This window comes from Anolis carolinensis, chromosome 3 (assembly GCF_035594765.1).
Source record: "Anolis carolinensis isolate JA03-04 chromosome 3, rAnoCar3.1.pri, whole genome shotgun sequence".
Classification (NCBI taxonomy): domain Eukaryota; kingdom Metazoa; phylum Chordata; class Lepidosauria; order Squamata; family Dactyloidae; genus Anolis; species Anolis carolinensis.
This window is the reverse complement of record NC_085843.1, coordinates 29,642,107-29,663,770: the sequence shown is the minus strand read 5'-3', so window position 1 is coordinate 29,663,770 and position 21,664 is coordinate 29,642,107. Positions and strand designations below refer to the sequence as shown.

Sequence of the window (21,664 nt, the reverse complement as noted above, 5' to 3'; positions counted from 1 at the left end):
TTGCAGGAATGCTGTGGAGCAACAGGATCCAAATATTTATTGGATTGTGAAAGCACTGATTAACAATAATCAGGGAATCATGTAGTCGGATCTCCACATTTTCTGGGGTCAGGGGCATAGGGCAACCCCAAAAGTGAAAAAATGAAGAAACCTCCACAATCTTTTACCCAAAAGAACACCTTTCTATGAATCCCTAGGTCCTTCAATGTGATTCAGTGGTCAGTGTCTTCTGGAAGTTGACCATATATTCTAACTGGAGAACCTTGAGATTTCTAGATAGGACATTTTAATCAAATCATCAAATATGAAGGGGGAACTGTAGTCTCTCTTGTGCTGCTGCCATTTGCAAATTATTTTGGTGATGTTTGTTTTGATGGTGTCTGTAGTTATGTGCTTTGAGGTTGTTTCAGATGTATGGCATACTTAAGGCAAAACTTTCACAGGATTTTATTGGTAAGATTTAGTTCAGATGGGGTCTGTCTTTGCTTTCCTCTGAGGCTGAGAGAATGTGATTTCCCCAAGATCACCCAATGGGTTTCCATGGCTGAGTGTGGATTCAAACCCTGGTCTTCAGTCACATTCAAACACTCAAACCACTACACCATACGGAATCTCTTCAAATAATGTCTATACCAGTGGTTCTCAACCCATGGGTCCCCTGGTAAACTGGCTAGGATTTCTGGGAGTTGTAGGCCAAAACACCTGGGGACTCACATGTTGAGAACTACTGGTCTATATTTCGTGAAACCTACAAATAATTTTTTCCCAACTATTTTGCAGCCAATTCTACAACCTGAATACTGCTGCTAGTCCCAACTAGAGTAGATTCTCAGGTTCAATAGCAAAGTACAGAAGTATTGACTTACCATTCAGTCATTGATTTAATAATACTGCCCCAGTAAGGATTAACTATATCACTGAAGACTGGTGTGTTTGGTAATAAGTAATTGTAACTGAGCAGGCAGCTAAATTATACTCTAAATGTTGAATCTAAAATATTTTTTAATGCAAACTACAAACTATTTTGTAGTTTTGTAGGGAAAATATCTGAATCAGGCACCACAGCTGAATTGAACTTTGACAGGCAGAAAGGAGTGAAAACATAGTTTTTCTATATACTATACACTTAAATGCTGCTCCACCATGTGGAAGGATGAATTGGTGATATAATTGCAGAATAATTTGGTTTTAAATGCCTTTGTGAATACCACACAAATCACATTCCTTGAATGAAATGTGCAAATTAATCAGATATTTCTATATAAATCTATATATAATATATAATAATTACAATACTTTGAGTATAGCTCAGTATTGGAAAAAAGTTACTTCCTTGGACACTGCAGTGACTGTGGCATCAAGTTCGGAGTCAAATATAGGTGACTTTCTACTTTAACTGCTTTGCAAATGTCTTAGAGCAAGGCAACTGGGGTTTCTTTTCCTAGTCTCTCTGAAAATGATCCCAGCATGAAATGCAAATTCCAGGAAAGACATCTGCCCAAAACTTGGCATTTAAAAATACAAGTATGCAGTCAGTGAAGTGGATGTGTGTGTGAGCATTATTTCGTTAACAGAAATAGGAGCGACAATACATAGAAAGAGTAGGGATATAATCTTACACCACAAAAAAGAAAAACAGTTCGACATACTGCACAGTGTTTTAAATTAAAATGTAACAAAAGGCACGTAGGAAACAAACAACTAGTTAGGTAAACCTTGCACAAGTAAACAAAAACATTTGAACTTTCTAGAGAGGACTTGGAGGATTTTCCCAAATGCATTCAGGATGTCTTTTTTCTTTTACTATCCATTGCTTTTCTTAGACTTTCCATTTTAGTGGACAGAGTTAAAGATCTGTATATTTTATACATGCTTGGGACAGAACACCTTATTCGATATCCCCCCTTTCTCTCTGTTTTGTTATTCCATATGGTCATAAGGGATTCTGGAGGCAGTTGTTGTTTGCTTGGGTGCATACATATACACCAGGCATGGGCAAACTTGGGCCACCAGATGTTTCAGATTTCAACTCCCACAATTCCTAACAACCAGTAGGCTGTTAGGAATTGTGGGAGTTGAAGTCCATCGGCCCAAGTTTGCCAATGCCTGATATACACTGCAGAATTAATACACTTTGATACCTCTTTAGCTGCTTTGACTCAATGCTATAGAATCATGGGAGTTGTAGTGTGGTGAAGCATCAGTATTGTTTGGTAGAGAAGCCTACAGACCTTATAAAACTACAACTCCCATGAATCCATAACACTGAGCCATGGCAGTGTAAATGGTGTCAAACTGCGTTGGTTCTGCAAGTGTTGATACACCAGGGATTTGATGGGCATAAAATTATGTTGTAAAAAGAAGATTTCTTGTCAGAAACTTTATTAACAGGGGTATGCCTGTATATGATGAATACTTTGACTCATTAAAATAACATCTTCAGGTGTCAGAAACAACTGCTGGAATCCTATTAGTAAGGTAAAGGTAAAAGTTTTCCCTGACGTTAAGTCTAGTCGCGTCCAACTCTGTGGTTTGATGCTCATTTCCATTTCTAAGCCAAAGAGCCAGCGTTGTCCATAGACACCTCCAAGGTCATGTGGCCAGCATGACTGCACGGGGTGCTGTTACATGCCTGCAAGAGCGGTAACGATCTACTCACATTTGCATGTTTTCAAACTTCTAGATTGACAGAAGCTAGGGCTAACAGCGAGAGTCACCCCGCTCCCCGGATTCGAACTGCCAACCTTTTGGTCAGCAAGTTCAGCAGCTCGGCAGTTTAACTCGCTGCGCCACGGGAGGCTCCCTCCTATTAGTATGTGCATTCATAATTTCAGAGTTGCACATGTGTTTACTTATTGATGTGAAGTGTACAAACCATCCCTCCTGACACTACCAGACTACCAGACTCCTGTTCGATAGAACGGGCAGAGGATATAGTTTTGCAACTGGGGAAGAGAAATGGGGGTTCTGTCTTGGATCTCAGGATGCACTGTAGAGTTAATGCAGTTTGACACCACTTTAACTGCCATGGATCAATGCTATGGAATCCTGTGAGTTGTATTTGATGAAGACCAAAGACATTGGAAAATAACAACTCACAGAGATAAGTGTCTTTAACTGAGCCATGACAGTTAAAGTAGTGTCAAACTGTATTTTACTTATAATCAAATCCCTTCTATTTTGTAATCTTTTTTTGTTTTTGTTTTCAGTATTTTCTGGTTAGCACTCTCTGTTTTTTCACTGCTGCTCATTGTTCTTTGATTTGGCGGAAAAGCCATCAATCTGGATTGAATCTTCTGCTTTTGTGAGAACTAGAAACATTAATTTAAACAGGGAAATTCTCTGTTCCCATTCTGGAAGCAAATTGCAAATAATGATCTGTGGAGGCTCTGGGGAACAGAGGATATTTGAACTGCTGGCTTTGAAGTTGTTCTCATATTTGATAAACATGTGAATTCGTACTTTGAAGAATACTGGAAAAACAAACACTTCTGGATTTATTTTGTTGCATATGGTATTTTGGAAATAAGGTTGCGGGCTGTAATTTGTGTTCTCCAGCTGCCATCTACTGGTGATAATATGATAAACCTAGAGCTGTGCAGATTTTATAGAGATAAGCACACCTTTAGGGCTCCATGCACCTCCCAAACTTCTCTCTCTTCCAGACCAACATTTTTCTGGCAAAAAAGGATTAATTGGCTCTTGGAAGCCCCAAAGAGCAGTGATTCCTATCTGTTTTTGACTGAGTCACACCACATTTGCATTTCTTCTATGTCTATGGATATAACAATGATGCCGAGTGTTTATGTCAGCTTGCAAATGATTATCTTAGGCTCATTGCATGAATTAGGGTGATAATGATTATGGTAGTAGTGCACACACATATTTGTGTATCTTTACATGTTTGTATGTGTATATAATTAAAATACATATACTTACAGCACTTTAGTGTGTTTGCATTCTGCTTTATGTGGATGAAGATTCATCAAAAGTAATTACAATAAATAACTCATTTTGATCCAGGATTTCCAAGCATTCGGTGTTTTAAATGCACTTTTCATTCATATTCTTTACACTCATTACCACAGTTGGTTGCATGATTTATCTACAATCACAGATTGAATTCATAATTTAGTTGAGATCTTACCAATTGACACGTTGCACATGTTTCACTAACTTTAAATTATAGTGAAAGGTAACTGTTTGCTTTGATGAACAGGTTTGATTTGGAAGTTATCAAACAGTTGTGTCTTTCATTAAATCTTTTAGTCAAAGTTCATTTAGTCAATTGCACATCCAGCAGGCACATTCATTAAAAAAGAAAAATATGGCTCTTAGCAGGCCATTTCTGTAAAATGTCAAGCGTATGTCTGCATTTTAATGCTCATAGCATCAGGCAGAAAGAGTAGTTCATAGATATCAGTTCACAGATTAGAGATGCAGTATCTGGACTCTTATACCCTTTTTAAGGATGATAAATGTAGTTATCACCACACAGATCAATGTGTTTATGTTCCATCTGTGATGTATAATACGCTATATTGATATTGTAATGCTGCACCTGGTAGAAGTGTTGTAGGGTATGGAGTATTTTCTTAGAAGGAAGTCATGTGGTTTGCTTCAGTCAACTTCTGTTCAGCCAAGTGCACCATTTAACAGCAAAACCATTTCTCAATATTAAGACCATCTGATATATCACTTCTTATGAGATCTGGGCAGGAAGAGGGTGCTGGATACCTAAAGTAAGAGCAAGGACCTCATCAGACACATCCCATGGAGGGTGCGGGTGGGCAGAGAGAACCGTCTTTACTCTGTTCCCTCCTGTTGAGGTCCATCTTCTGCCATCCTTTTCCTATTGAGGTCCATCTTTCTCCTACTTTCTCAAAAGGCACTCTGAGCTCTGTTTCCGTGCAGTGTGGAAATTGCAGCCCACCAGAAGTGGCTTTGTGTCATGGGACCCCGTTTCGGCAACTCAGTGAAACGGAGAAGACTGCATCTAATGAGCTCCCAAGACATGCATGACTCTCCAGATTGCAACTCCTATTAGATCTAATCCACACAGCCAATGCTGAGTGAGGTTAGAAGTTTCAATGCCACATCAGATAAACTATACGTTCCCCATCACTGTCTAAAGCAATGGTTCTCTACCTATGGGTCCCAAGGTGTTTTGGTCTACAACTCCCTGAAATCCCAGCCAGTTTACCAGCTGTTAGGATTTTTGGGCATTGAAGGCCAAAACACCTGGGGACCCACAGGTTGAGAACCACTGGTCTAAAGTAAGCAGAAGTATGCATGTCTGGTTTGAGAAATGAATCCACAGTGGTATAGCATGCAACAGCTTTTCATTGCACATGGAGGAAGGAAAGATTTGCACTTTTTACCTATGTCAACTTGATAAAGACACAGGGTCTATTCCCATCCCAATTTGCACTTCCAAGAATTTGCAGAACTTTATCAGTCACCTCGTGTTTACAATATTTATATGGTGCACCTTACCCAGTCTACTTTTACAACCTCTCCGTTTTAACCCATGTTTTTATTAGTTCTTGTCATTTGTTTTTATTGGCTAATGTTTAAATTTTTATAATTGTGCATGTTTTTTGTCTATTGTGTTTTATATTGCTATTGTTTTTATTTGGGCTTGGCCCCATGTAAGCCGCCCTGAGTCCCCTTTGGGGAGATAGAGGCGGGGTATAAAATAAAGTTATTGTTATTATTATTATTAAAGATACACCAGCTACTTATGAGCAGCTTCTTTGAAGCCTTTTATATCTTCATAAAACGATATACTGCTCAACAGGCAATGCTCTTTGGACACTTTAGAAATTTAAAACTAAAAGGAATCCAGAAAACCACAAATTTCATCATAAAAACAAGTCATTCAATCAAAAACAGTATCGATATGTTAAAATATCGAAACATTAGAATGTTAGGAGCCAACTTAAGAAGCAAAAAATTGAGGGGGGGAAATCAAAATCTAGAACTGAGTGCCTGCTGAAAGAAGACAGTCTTAGACTAAGATCTAAATGGATCTCTTTTGAGAGGCTTTCCTTAGACTGCGGAGGGGGAGGTCAGTACAGAAAATGCTTTTTTCCTGGTGGCCATCTGTCACACTGAGGTGAATATTAGTATTAGAAGAAGAAGCTTGAACGATGACATAAATAATCATGGGAGAATATATGGAAGGAGGGATTTCGTCAAGTAAACTGGCTCTCAGCAACTCACCAAGTATTTCACATTGTTGATGTATGCCTTCAAGTTGTTTCTGATTTATGGCAAGCCTATCATGGGGTTTTCTTTGTGCAGAAAGGGATTTGTCTTTACCTGAAAAAGTATGCTGTACTTAAGGACATCCATGATTTATCTTTTATGTTCAGAAGCATTCTGAACCATAACCATCATTATATCCTTTTAGATCCGGTTTCCTATAACCGGGAAATCGAAGCACCTCCTTTGCATGAGTCATTACTTTAATGCTGTAAATATGACCTATGATAATATTAAAATCAGTATTAGTCTCTGTTTTAGATCTTCCTCACAGTTCAGAGTTTGAAGAGTACATAATTGACAAAATGTTTAAGCAGTTTTATTCTAATAAATCTTTAAAATCAGATTGTAAAGTTATATAGAAGAATTAAGTTGATATATATGTATATGTGTGTGTGTGTGTGTGTGTGTATGTGTGTGTGTATATATATATATATATATATATATATATATATATATATATACATACACACACACACACACACACACATATATATACACACACACATACAACCCACTTCTTTTAATGTAGGTTATGATATTCCCAAGGAAGTACCCTTAATATGTTATCCATATATTATGTTATGCAGATGTCAAGAATCTATATACCGGTAGATGTAAAAATCAGATTGTAAAATTATACAGCTGTCAAGAATTCAATTGAGAAAATTAAAAAGCCGCATCAGTATCGAAATGAGTCACATATATTTCAGTATTGAGTATGATATTCCCAAGTGTCTTTAAGATTTCATTTGCACATTATGATGGTACAAAAAATAATCTTTGATCATTTTAGTAAAAATGAAGTGAGATTTACACAGCTAATATTAAATGATTTGCTGACTTCTTAAAAGTATTTTTTCTAAGAACAGATAATAAGCATCTGTTCTGGTTACAACAGCTTTGAGCCATTTTTAAGCATGGGAGGCAAGGCCACTCTTGCAACTTGGGTTACAATCCTTCTGTTGATTCTTTGTTCTCTTCAGAATAAAATGAAACTTTAAAGAAATTAATTTAACGGTGGTGTTCCAGTCTCAGGAGATTAGCAAAGTAGCCAAAAAACTAAAAAAAATTGCTTTGCACTATTAATGATAGCATTGTTCTTTTCCTGCGCTCTGCTGGAACCAGCTTGGATGTTAAGAACTTTGCATTCCTTGGCACACTCATCAACGAAGAAAGGACAAGGAAATTTACATGGGAATCGGAATGAGTATAAAGTGAAATTAAAATTAGCAGAGGAAGAGCTGGCTTGAGCAGTGAAACCCAGAGAAACAGGGTTTATAGTATGATCACTCATGATGGAATGGGAAGTCTTCTTATTGAAGAGCTCCAAGGGAGCAGGTGCGAAGAAATCTGTGTTGAGATTTAGCCTATAAATATCTGAGTCTAAAGAATGCAGAGAACATAGGCATGGCATGCCATGAAAGACTAGTGGATGTGACTTTAAAAGGGATCATGTAAAGGATTTTGATGCTACATACAAGATCTGAAGAACATTTGGGTGCACTCTCTCAGAGAAGACAGCACTGGTTATCTATTGATGGATAACCACGAAGTGATTTTAATTCCGCTTGAACAGTTGCTCCTAGCAGAATCAGGAACCATCAGATCCGTCACTGAAGTTGCATTTGAATGGGTTTGACCATAAAACCTTAACAAGGTAATGGACTCAAGATATTGACTGAGATAGCTTCTTATACCGATAAGCTAAATAATATGTGATGAATCATTGGTTCTCTTTAAGGTGGCGGGAATGGGTCGGTAACCTTAATATAGAAATTATTTTTTTATGCACTGTTGATCTCTATTTGTATGTTGGAACAATCTGTAGCCAGAATTTTATTGATGGCATAGCACACTTTTTTTTTCAGGAATAGCAAGAGAAGGAAGAAAAAATGTGTTGGCTCGATTTTTAACTGCCCTTTTACCTCTTGGCCTCTGTTATTGTGGTCTTTCTGTCAGCATTACCTATCACTTGCAGTAGTTAAACCATCATGGTGTGCCAACAGAATTTTGGTCTATATCTGCAAAAATGGTAACGTCTTCACCAGTTACAGAAATAATATTTGTAATGTGGTTATGGCAGGCAGTCTGTGACTATAATTAAGCAAATGCTGATTGGTTTGATTTGTTATTCTTCCTAGTTCCTGTGGCAAATAGTATTTAATGGAGTTTGATCACCTACACTTGATTTCATCAATCCCATCCACTTAGCAAGTGGGGAGGAATGGTGGGAGTAATGTATGGAGGACCATGAGCTTCATACTTCCATCATAAAGTAATATGAAGAAGCTGGTCCAGAGAAGTCTGTAGATGGGCACCATAATTGTTTCTGCTATCTGCATCAATGTGTGTATCTGCTCTGGAGCAGTGATTCTCAGCATTAGGCCTTCACATCTTTCAGTCTTCCACAATCCCTGACCATTGGCCACATAGGCCGAGATTTCTAGTGATGAAATCCAAAACCATTTGGTAGATTGAAGATTGAGAATCATTGCTTTAGATATGAGCAACTGTGGTGTAGAGTAGGACTTCTGAAACTGGGGGATCCCCTTGGCTCAATGTTGGGGTCCCGAAAAGGTTTTCTGAACATCATCTCGTGGCTGTTTTTAGACATTTACATGAATCTGTTGTGCAGTGTTTACAGTGGACTCTGCAGAAGATGTTTCAGCCATACTTCCTAAAATAGAAAATCTGCCTGCTTAGCAAGGCCTGCAAATGCTGATTTGTTATCAGTAAATGTTAGATTTCTATATCTATTTTGTATACTTATATACCTAGGGTCATATAAAATTTTCTTAGGTCAAGTAGGGGGTCCTAAGTGGAAAATTTTAAGAAGCTCTGGTGTAGAGAAACAATAGGAACAAAGTGTTGTTGAAGGCTTTCATAGCCGGAATCCCTGGGTTGTTGTGAATATGGCCATGTTCCGGAAGCGTTTTCTCCTGATGTTTCGCCCACATCTATGGCTGGCATCCTCAGAGGTTGTGGGGTCTGTTGGACACTAGGCAAATGGGGTTTATATATCTATGGAAAGTTCAGGTTGAGAGAAAGAACTCTTGTCTGTTTGAGACCAGTGTGAATAGGAACAAATTCTGTCCTTTCACTTCAAATGTGAAAGTACCTATAAATCTGGTACTGGGAAGGTGGCTAGGTGTTATTCTGATTAGATCATTGCCTGTGATTCTGTACTTTTATTTTAAGTTTAATGGGTAGTTACATAGAACCATAGAGTTGAAAGAGACCACATAGGCTATGTAGTCCAACCCCCTGCCATGCAGGAAAAGCACCCCAAACAGACGTCCATCCAACCTCTGTTTAAAAGCCTCCAAGGAAGGAGCCTCCACCACACTCCGGGGCAGAGAGTTCCACTGCTGAACATCTCTTACAGTCAGGAAGATTGTCTTCCTAATGTTCAGGTGGAATCTCCTTTCCTGTTTTTTGAACCCATTGCTCAGTGTCCCAACATTCTGAGCTCTCTCCCCTATCAAAAAAAATCCAGCAGTATTTACAGTTGGTCATGACGGGTATGTGTGCCAAGTTCGGTCCAGATCCATTGCTGGAGTGGTTCATAGGTGTCTCTGGATGTGGATGGACTGCAACTCCCATCATCCTCTGTCATTGCTTCCCCAAACCCCACCAGTATTTAAAGTTGGTCATGATGGGTATCTATACCAAATTTGATCCAGATCCATCATCAATTAGGTTGACAGTGCTCTCTGGATGCTGGTGGACTACAACTCGCAGTGTGTGTGTGTGTGTAGAAAATATTTGTGAGAAAAAAGGAACATCAGCAGGGACCTTAGCAATAAATAGATGGCCAGCTATTGAAGAAAAATATCCCACAGATCCAAGTTACAAGAAGATTATAGTGTTAGCATCAATGGAGTGGAATGAACATTTGAGGGAAGCAAGAAAACTCAAAGACATGCAATTTTGAGAAATCAGTTGGCATTCAGGTTATCAAGCCACTATAAACATTTCAGATTTTTTAAATAATGTTCAAAATTAGCACCCATAAAATTTTATTTGTTTATGAGTTAGTTTATGCTATTAATAGATCCTGATAATATATCAAACACTCTAGTATGATGGGGCCACCATTTGATGTGAAGGCATAATACAACAAATCATAATCCTGGGTTGTTGTATGTCTTTCGGGCTGTGTGGCCATGTTCCAGAAGTATTCTCTTCTGACGTTTAGCCCATATCTATGGTAGGCATCCTCAGAGGTTGTGAGGTATGGTTCCATACCTCACAACCTCTGAGGATGCCTGCCATAGATGTGGGCGAAATGTCAGGAGAGAATACTTCTGGAACATGGCCACACAGCCCGAAAGACATACAACAACCCTGTGATCCCAGCCATGAAAGCCTTCGACAACACAATCATAATCCTTTCTACTCAGTGTTAGTTTATTTGATAGCAGTGCTTCTGTGAAGCCTATATTGGAAATATCTAGAGATCATTTTGGAATAAAGTATGTGTTTTAGAGAAACCAGAAGCTCTGTGGAAATCATGGCTCAGTTACTTATGAGATTGTACTGCAAATGCAAGAGCGGGAAATTGATATTAGGTTGGTGAGAGGTTTTCTGGCTGACAGCCAATGCAACTCTTATGTATTCAAGGATTTCTCTCCGCAAAAAATATTGCGTGTTAACTTGCTAATTTTTATTTGAAAGCTATTCTAATTTTTCTTTGTTCTTAACATAAAATGTTACATTTTTGGAAAAAAATACATACATGGCTGCTTAGTCATGAAAGCATAGCTTGATTCAGCATTCTTGGGTGGCTCTATATTGCCAAGTAATGTAGTTTGAAATACATTATATGGCCAGTGTAGATGCATATAACTCAGATTGAACTGGATTATATGAGTCTACGGTGCTATATAATTCCAGTTCAATTCAGTTAATCTGTATTCTGAAACTGCATTATATAGCATTGTAGATCTAGCTTTACTAAAGTTTAGTAGGCATCAGTCTTATCAGACATTATGCTATTACTTTGTTTTGTTCTGCCTAACAGATTTTGTGATGGACAGAAAAAAAGATGTAGGAAGCTATGGAAAACCACAAGAGGGCTATAAATGTAAAATAATGTGATCTGGATAGCCCATAACATTTTGTGAATGAGGCAGGGCACTTGCCTAATTAAAGCCTCCTTTGGGAGCAACTAATGTCTGGAATTTGGGTTGTGTGTGTGTGTGTGTGTGTGTATTTATCTATATAATGTATATATTTATATACTGCAGCATTTCTCAACCTGGGGGTAGGGACCCCTTGGGGGGATTGCAAGGGGGGATTTCAGAGAGGTCGCCAGAGACCATCAGAAAACACATATTTTTAATGGTTTTAGAAACCCAAAGCCCTCTGTGTCGGAAGTTTGGCCCAATTCTATCGTTGGAAGAGTTCAAGGGAATCTTTGATTGTAGGTGAACTATAAATTCCAACAACTGCAACTCCCACATGTCAAGGTATATTTTCCCTAAACTCCACCAGTGCTCAAATTTGGGCATATTGAGTATTTGTGCCAAGTTTGGTCCAGATCCATCATTGTTTGGAATGTAGGTGAACTACAACTCCAAAACTCAAGATCAATGCCCACCAAACCCTTTCAGTATTTTCTGTTGGTCATAGGAGTCCTGTGTCCAAAGTTTGATTCAATTCCATCGTTGATGGAGTTCAGAATGTTCTTTGATTGTAGATTAACTATAAATCCCAGCAACTACAACTCCCAAATGACAAAATCAATCCCAACCCCACCAGTATTCAAATTCGGGTGTATCGGCAAATTTGGTCCAGTGAATGAAAATACATCTTGCATATCAGATATTTACATTACGATTAATAACAGTAGCAAAATTACAGTTATGAAGTAGCAACAAAAATAATTTTATGGTTGGGGGCCACGGCATTAGGAAGGTTGAGAACCACTGATATACTGTACATCAGATACTGATCATATATAAAATATGCTTGTATACATTCAGATAGGTTGAACAAAATCCATAATATCTTAGTCCCAGCCACTTTCTGCAATGTTTATAATATTATGTTTTCAAGAATCAACAGCTGTTTCATACCCAATCTTTGCAAAAACTCTAAAACAGTGGTTCTCAACCTGTGGGTCCCCAGGTGTTTTGGCCTACAACTTCCAGAAATCCCAGGTAGTTTACCAACTACTAGGATTTTGGAGACCGAGAGGTTGAGAACCACTGCTCTAAAGGAAGATGGGATTTTCCCTTCCACATCATAACTTGTGGGGAGAGAAGTTAATCAAATATGGCTTGCCCAAGCCCACCTAATAAATTCATGGCCAAGTTGAGATTTGAATGGAGGGTTCTGGATTCCTACCTTGTTAATTTATTTGTCAGTAGATCATGGTCAAGTAGTTTTCAAGTTAACAAATTGAAATCAAATGGATATATATACACATTTATTCTGCAAACCTGGAACAGAGTGTCCTTTAGCTCTGCTGCTATAATTCGGGTAGATTGCAGCATATTATAATCTCTTCAATTGTTCACCAGCTTTTATTGCTTAAGACAGGGCAATTGTGACTAGGACATGAGAAAAAGACATATGACGTGTCCTTTCTTTAGTTGAAAGGTAAAAGGCCATGGAAATGAACACTTTGCTTGGTTAGCTGCACTGAGAGTCATTCTCATCCTTCCAGCTCATTTGTGAAATTAAAATTAACATGACAGAAGAATGGCTTTAGTCTGCTCTTTGATGTCTCAGTGTTTGTGTAGGTTTCCTATGGCTGTTTATGATGATAAGGTGAGTTCCTTTGAACTGATTGCTTAAATTTTGTTTCCCTTTCCTATGTATATAATTGTAAGCACCAGTTCTTAGTGACAAATTACTTTCTCTTTTTACCTTCAGTAGGGCTCCTCTGATTTCTACCAGATAGCAGTCTAGATTTAAGAGGAAGCATATGTTGAGTGTTTCTGGGCTACCGATCAGAAATGCAAGGCTTGTGTGATTCTTTCCCAGAATAAGATAGAAACAGTACAAGCGTGGCTATACTCAGCTTTTCATCGAGTTGGTGTGGGTGCTTCATGTTTACTGAAGAGTATCATTATCTGGTAGAACATAATGCAGGAGAGAGGTCAATGCATTGGACACAGTGGGGCTTACTTTTGAGTAAATATACTGTACTTGCAACCATTAGTGGACTGGCCAGGTGCCAGCTTGCTCAATGCCAAGTGGGCTCCCTTAAACATTAGACAGTATGTCAAAAATGTTGATGACCGTACTTCTAGTAGCTTGAAAATATCATAGAAGTCTCAATATTCTTATAGTATGCAACTAAAATTTATATTGCATTACTATTCTAATAATAACACAAGCCAACAAAATCAAAACTTTTTGTAATAATCAGAAATGAGAGTAGCAGTTTAAATAATTTTTATGCTGATTTTAAATGTGTCAACTTTTAAAAATATGATGAATGGTACATTACAGCGGATTACTTTAAAGTCTGCACATTTCACATCATCTCTATCATGTGTAGTTTTGCAATGAGGCTAATCGAATAATTAATGCATTTACACACTGATACCAATATAATCTAACTAACCACAAGCCAACAAGTATTTTTCATCAGACATAATTTTAGGTCATTCTTATAGAGTTTTTTTGTGCTGAATTCAGATCTGTTCTAATTTTTTATCTATCATGTGTAGTTTTTTGCGATGAGACTAATTTAATAATTAATGCATTTATGCACTGATATCAATAGAATCTAATTGATATCAGTGTGTAAATGCATTGATTATTTGATTAACCTTATTGCAAAAACTGCACGTGATAGAGAAAAAATAAACACAGATCTGAATTCAGCACAAAAATCTCTATAAGAATGACCTAAAATTATATCTGATGAAAAATACTTGTTGGCTTGTGTAATTTTAATTGTATCTTTTTCTCCATATATATATTTTTAAATTAATTTTTTAAAAATAAAATTAAATGATAGCCTTATAGTTGTGGGTGCCCCCGTTTCCTGGCAAGCAATATTTTTAGACCTAGTCTACCATTGCTTGCATCTATACATACTTACCAGAGGTTTATTCATTTGGACATATAGCTAAACATCTCTGTGCAATTAACTTGAGGGTGTGCCCCATTGTACACAGTTTGTCTTGCTTGAGGCTCAGTAAATTTACATTACAGACCTGTTTATGGATAAGAATGTACTCCGTTGTAAATGTGCTTAGGATTGTAGCTTGATTTATATTTTGGTTTTTTCCCCCCTTGCTATATTAAATATGTAAGTCATAAAAATCTTATATCCTCTTCTAAAATAATATAAATATATAATACAGTCTGAGCATCACTTGTCTGTAAATCCAAAATCTAAAATTGTCTGAGAGAGAAATATCTTTGTTTTCTAATGGTTTTACATATGAAGATTTTGTTTTGTGCACAACATTATTTAAAATGTTGTTTCTAAAATTATCTTCAGGCCATGTGTATAAGATGTATATAAAACATCAGTGAATGTCATGTTTCGGGTTGAGTCCCTTCCCTAAGGTTTCTCATTATGAATGTGCAACTATTCGAAAATCTGAAATCCAAAACACTTCTGGTGCCAAGCATTTTGGATAAGGAATACTCAACCTGTTTTATAAACAGGTGTGCAAACCATTGCTACTTTTCTGCTCGCATGTAAGAGAAAAAATGTTGAAAGGTTTTCTACCCAGTGGTCTGGTTTGCAAGATATCTGATGTTACATTCTGCCTGGACTGGTGGAGCCAGGAATTCACTGCTTTTCAGTGTAACATTATGGGACAGGGTTATGCTTTGATTTAATCTGAGCAAAGAGAAGGGGAGAAAGAAGGCTTATATGGGTAGATACCATGTCCTGGCATGGTAATGTGAAGGGCGGCACTGTTAATGATCAGCAAAAAGTAAACAACAAGGAGGATTGTGTGTGAAAAAGAGAGAGAGAAAGAAAGGGAGGAGGAGGAGGAGGAGGAGGAGGAGGAGGAGGAGGAGGAGGAGAGGAGGAGGACTACTGGAACATGATATACTCAGGAGACTCGGATTAGTGGAATTTTACAATAAATAAGATTAGCCTGTCTTTTCTGCATCCCTTCCCTTTGCCCATAAGAAAGAAGCTGCTGCCATTTCCAGAAAGATATAAATTATTAGGAATGCATGGAGAGGGGTTTTTTTTTTGGGGGGGGGGAGTAGGCTAGAGCTGAATTTCAGGCTAGCTATTCCATACCAACAGCAAAGATATGCATTTGGATTGGTTGAGTTGGTGCCAGGTATAAGAGTGTTTAGAGGAATGGATCATTCCTTACTTCTATGTGGTCTTCTGAAAAATTAGTAGTTATTCGGGGGGTGAGGAAAATGCAGAAGGAAGAGGAACTGAACGAAGGTCACCTTTTGTCTGTTCAGCCGAAGTATCCGTGTGAATTAAAGATGGCAGCTACATGGTGTTCAGTTTAAAAGAGATATTGACAAGCTGGAAGGTGTCCAGAGGAGGGTGACTAAAATAATCAAAGGTCTGGAGACCATGCCCTATGAGGAGCATGTTCAAGAACTGGGTATGATTAGCCTGCAGAAGAAAAGGTTGAGAGGAGACATGATTGCCATGTTTAAATATTTGAAAGGTTGTCTAAGGAAGAAGGAACATACTTGTTTTCTGCTGCCCTTGAAAATAGTACTTGGAGCAATGAGTTCAAATTACAGGAAATGAGATTCCACCTGAACACTAGGAAGAACTTCCTGACTGTATGAGTTGTTCAACAGTGGAACTCTCTGCCTCGGAGTGTGGTGGAACCTCCTTCCCTTGGAAACTTTTAACAGGCTAGATGGCCATCTGTCAGGGATACTTTGATTATGCTTTTTCTGTATGGCAGGGGGTTGAACTAGATGGCACATGTGGTCTCTTCCAACTCTATGATTCTATGATTATATGGTAATATGTTAGTAACAAGTAAGTAATTGAATTATCTTTTGGACTGCAACAAGAAGTGAAGGAGGAGAATAAGGTGTAACAGTTTGCTATTACCTGGCTTGTTTCACAACAATAATGACAGTGCGAAACAATAATTGTGAAACAGTAGTTCAGTCTATGCCAGGAAAGCCTGTTCTTGTTATGAATAAGTAGGTGGCATTGCAGCATGAATTTCCTCATAAAATCTACAGAATTCAACTTTTCCAAGTTGCCTTTTGCCTACAATGATGGTGATGATAAAATCATCATCATAATCATCATCACAGCAGTATCATATGAATCTTGTGGGCACACTCAGGCTACTGCTGTTTCCATTATGTAATGTTATTTGTAATTCCTTCAAGTAGAATTAAGCCTTGAGAAGATGAAGTCCAGCAGGCTGTGGTTCTTGCTTTAGACTTTGCACAAGGTGAAAGCATAACATGCTTTTGGGCATGCTCCGTATTGGTGTCCCCCATTGTACTACTTCTATTTCCTCATTAGGCAGAGCTGCAAAATGCCCCAGTGGATATGGGGGCCGTACTATATTTGTCTTGGGGACTGTATCCTAAAGCTTAATGAGCTCACACAGCATAGGGAAACTAGTTTTTTTGTGTCCAAAATGATGTCTTCAGCAAATTCCTTGTTGAAGAAACATGAGAAAATGGTTTAGCAATAGGTTTTACAATCCTATTTTATCTACCCAAAAGTACGTCCTGTTGTGTTTGGTTGAGCTTACTTACAGTATGACCCCCTTATCCATGAGCATGATACCCACAGTTTCACTTAACACATTCCAAAAATATAATCCCCCCCCCCCCCGGAAGTCTTTATGGACCTCTGTAGGTCCTCTAGTCCTCTAGTATGCTTCTGTCCCAAGTATAGTCAAAACACAGGGTTTGCTATTATCTCTGATTTCAGGTATCTTTGGGTGGGTGGAAGGCGTGGAACATACCCCAACAAATATAGGGTTGTATTAGATTTGTATTGGGGACTGCATCCTGAGGCTTAATGACTGTACTAGGCCCAAAAGTAGGTTAGTAAAGTTATTGTTAATGATGTAAGTATTGTGGCTTTCTTCCAGAGCAGTTTAAGAAAAATACACGACAATAACATATAAAAAGTGATGTAATACCATTTAGCTTTCCTTCTATTTGGTATAATGCTAGTTTAGCATGTGGGCATGCTGTATCTCTTGGAGTGTAATATCTTGTTGAAAGTAGCAAAGGCCAATTCTTGTGGGTGGAACCAAAAAGGTCTTTATTACCCAATATAAAAAGTTTTAACAAATTGACTTTGTGGACACACCTCAAAGTCCTAGCCCTTCAGCATATTGTAAGTCCAAAGAAGTAAATGCATTCTAAGTAATACAATTTCAAGTACAGTAGAGTCTCACTTATCCAAGCTAAATGGGCCGGCAGAAGCTTGGATAAGTGAATATCTTGGATAATAAGGAGGGATTAAGGAAAAGCCTATTAAACATCAAATTAGGTTATGATTTTACAAATTAAGCACTAAAACATCATGTTTAACAACAAATTTGACAGAAAAAGTAGTTCAATACGCAGTAATGGTATGTTGTAATTATTGTATTTATGAATTTAGCACCAAAATATCACGATATATTGAAAACATTGACTACAAAAATGTCTTGGATAATCCAGAAACTTGGATAAGCGAGATTCTACTGTATTACAAATTATTTGTGAGTTTAATACTTATTTTTGTATGAGTAATAAAGAATAGCGATATAGCATATGTTTGATGGTTGTGTTCCTGTATTATAGTCTGTTGTATAAATAAATAGTGCTTTTGGTTCATTACTAAAATATTTCTCCCTTGATACATGTATATTTTGCTTGTAAGAGATTAGGGGAATTTGAATTATCAAGGAAGACCTGAATCCCCTTTCTCTTAAACATGGTGAAGTGAATGCCAAAGCATATTGTATGAACAACCCTTTGAATTCTATAGTTTGTCACACTTACCACCTTTCTAGCAAAGACCATATTTCTGAAACACAGCTGGAATATCATTGTTTCGATATTTTATGTGCTAGTGTGTAATTTTAAAAATATCGACTACTACTACTACTACTATTTTTATCATAGAACACAGCAAGTAAATTATTTGAAATGAATAAAGATCCCCTTTAAAATATTTTGCTTATATTTTTTACATTAATTAATAATGAAAGGTGCCTAGAATTTTGGCCTTCAGGTTTACTTAAAATGACTCATCATGAACTGCCACATTGTTCTGAACTGTGGCTTTCATTTGCTCCTAAACTCATACATTACTCTCTCTCGTTGTGGTTTGTTTTATATGGTTAATCTAATTGATAGGTGTTTGATAGCTATTTAACTCCTTCCCTCCATGCAGGAAAACTATATCCTTACACCATGTGAAGAATGTAGTTAAACTTTTTGAAGTGCTTTGGCTTATTTGACTTATTCACATTTACAAAAAGGTTGTTACTGATGATCACTGGAAGAAGAATCCCCCAATTCAAGATGAAGAAAGAACGGATGCTCAAAAAGTCACAACTAGAAGATGGGGTTCTGGAAAGAGATCGCGACCTCGACCCCTCTCAGATTACGGCCAGCTGGCAATTAGGAGTTTCTCAATACCAGAAGATTCTGTCCCCGTGGAGACTCCGGAAGTGGACTGTGTGGATGATGGGAGTGAGTCAAGATCACCTCCCAATGACCCATTGACTTCCACAGTAGCCAACCAAAGAGGACACAAAAGAAGACCCATCTCGGTTATTGGTGGGGTCAGTTTTTATGGCAACAAGCAAACAGAAGAAATAACAGATCTACTTACACAAGTAAGACATAAAATGCACTCTCTGAACCTCAAACCATCCTCCTTCTTTGCCTGTCACCTTCAAGTTAGAAAATAGTGGACACTCCTTTTCCTTCCTTCTGCTTCTCCCAAATCATCATCAAATACTCTTCACCTAAAAGCATGAAATCAGATTAACTTATTACTGTGGGTGATTACTGCTTTGCATTGTACACTAACATTTCCTTTGATATTTTGAGATTAAAAATCAATTTATGTTTCATCTGTATGCTTTTGGGTTGCAATCTAATAAAGGATACAAATTATTGCTGTATATGGACAGTGGTATTAACACACTGACAGTGTTTCTTAGACCTTTGAAAGTATTTCCTAGCACCAAGAACTTAACAGGCACTAATTTTAGCGTTTGCACAAAAACATAGAATAATGGGCAGTAGAATCGAGAAAAGACTGTTGATATACTGATGATACAACACTGAGCCTGGTTAGTCTTGGAAAACATCAAATTTGGCTCTGAACTTCATGCTGAATGATTACATCTTCATTTTGAGGATGACTACCAGTGTATGAATGGTTATCTTGATATGCCCCATCCTTTTTACAATTCTGTATAAGGTTATGTTGCTCAGATTTCTACCAGGCTTATTTTTTTGTGTACAAGCTTTTTAAAAAACTGCTCAGACAAGAAGGCTTGACATTTACTTCACAAAAATTAGCACAGATTTTGCTTTGGCAGGATTGTTGCATGAGATCCTGAAATTTACACTGTGCTGCCAACTCTTTTGTTTTGTGATGCTTTTAGATTGCAGTTATCACCAGTTTATAGTTAAAGAGAGCCTGAAATGGAGAAATATCTAGACTTCTTTCATTTATGCTAATTGTGTTATTTTATTACTTCGAGCTTCCCCGCAAGATGGGAAGTTTTCTTTTTCCCTAAATCCAGATTTTCCGCAATGCACAATATTTTTTTTAAGGGAGGAGTATTTGGCACGCTTCTGTTCCTCCTCCACATTCTCTGTATTTATAAATAAGCATGAAGTAAGTCTGCTGTATGGATTGGTGCCTTTAAAATCCTGCCCTTACTGAATATAAGTAATTATGCTTGAAATCTAGAGACATGTTAAACGATCCTGGGCAGTTTGAAGGTAGGTACATTTTTGCTGCTATGACCATTACTGCTGCAAAAAAAGAGGGTGGAAATACATTTCCAAAGGTTGTATGTTGTGCAAAGGCAACTTATTAATCACTTTGAATGGAAGTTAGTTATGGGTTGAAAATCTTGTAGTAATTAAAGGTAAAGGTTTTCCCCTGACACTAAGTCCAGTCATGTCTGACTCTGGGGGTTGGTGCTCATCTCCATTTCTAAGCCGAAGAGCCAGCGTTGTCTGTAGACACCTCCAAGGTCATGTAGCCAGCATGACTGCATGGAGTGCCATTACCTTCCTGCCAGAGTGGTACCTATTGATTTACTCACATTTGCATGTTTTCAAACTGCTAGGTTGGCAGAAACTGGGGCTAACAGTGGGAGCTCACCCCACTCCCCGTATTCGAAACATCAACCTTTCGGTCAGCAAGTTCAGCAGCTCAGCGGTTTAATGAGATCTAAATGAATGTAAAATGGATGACCCAGATTTGCTTTTGCCTGCAAAGAATATCTACTAAAAACAAAGATTATTAGATGTATTAAGAACTTTGCATTTAAACTTCACTTTATATAAAGGGATTTGACAAGCCAATATTCTATACCTCAGTATGTAGCAGGCATTTCAAGGATACAGATCATTTTAAGCATTTAGAAATAATGCTTTTATAAAGACCATATTTTTATAGAGAGCTGATAGGATATGAGAACTATACAAAATACAAGGATAGTTGAGAAGTATTTTTATATAAGTGTAGTAATTAAAGACTGACTGTTCCTGAGGTTTCAATTTTCTCTCAGTCAAATGATAAAAAAGTAAAACAAATTCTTTATTAACACATCTTTTGTATGTTTGACAATTTAAACTTTGTGATGTGAAAGACTTTCAGTGTTAATGAAAGGTTGAAACCATTTATGTTAACTAAAATTGATTGAAAGGCTATGACAACCTGAAGACCAGGGTAACAATTTTTTTAGAGTTTTGTGTGAATGTCATCAATAGAAACCTTGACTATGAGCAAAACTATAGGAAGAATATAAATAAGGCATAGTATGTCATTTAATTATAAAATGAAGATAAGAAAGTGATAATGAATCAATGTGGGGAGTACTTCTGTATGGTCAACCATACACTCCTTTACAATACTTTATTCCATCCCTTCGCCAGTTATCATGTAGTTCTCATTAGTTTAGGACTAATGTTGTCACTAGTAGTCATTAGTTGTCACCATTAGATAACATGACTTATTAGCTGGTGCTTAGAAGAGTTGAAAGAAGAAGAGGAAATGGGAGGTCACATTGCAAGTAGATAGATTTAATAAAGAAAACCACAATCTTGTGTTTGCAGGACCTGAACCGAGCAGTTGGTGACAGGATTTTGGAAACCTCATGTCTTTTGGTTAGAAATAAAAGGATAAACCTTTTATGCTGTTTTATGCTGTTGTAACCTGCAACAGCATGCTGCCATGTGGGATGCTCCCGTTTATTAATCCAAC

At 37.5% G+C, this 21,664-nt stretch overlaps 1 protein-coding gene across 11 annotated transcripts in view; it reads left to right on the top strand.

Annotated features, from left to right (window-relative positions):
• The window catches only part of spata13 (spermatogenesis associated 13), a 199,631-nt gene that overhangs the window by 142,641 nt on the left and 35,326 nt on the right, over positions 1-21,664 (top strand). For 8 of the 11 annotated variants that reach the window (XM_062974647.1, XM_062974650.1, XM_008108015.2 and 5 more), the window contains one exon: positions 18,690-19,049. The exons of the other annotated variants lie outside the window; for them this stretch is intronic. In XM_062974647.1, the coding sequence (XP_062830717.1) occupies positions 18,690-19,049 (360 nt within the window). The remainder of the gene's footprint in view (positions 1-18,689; positions 19,050-21,664) is intronic. 11 annotated transcript variants of the gene reach the window in all.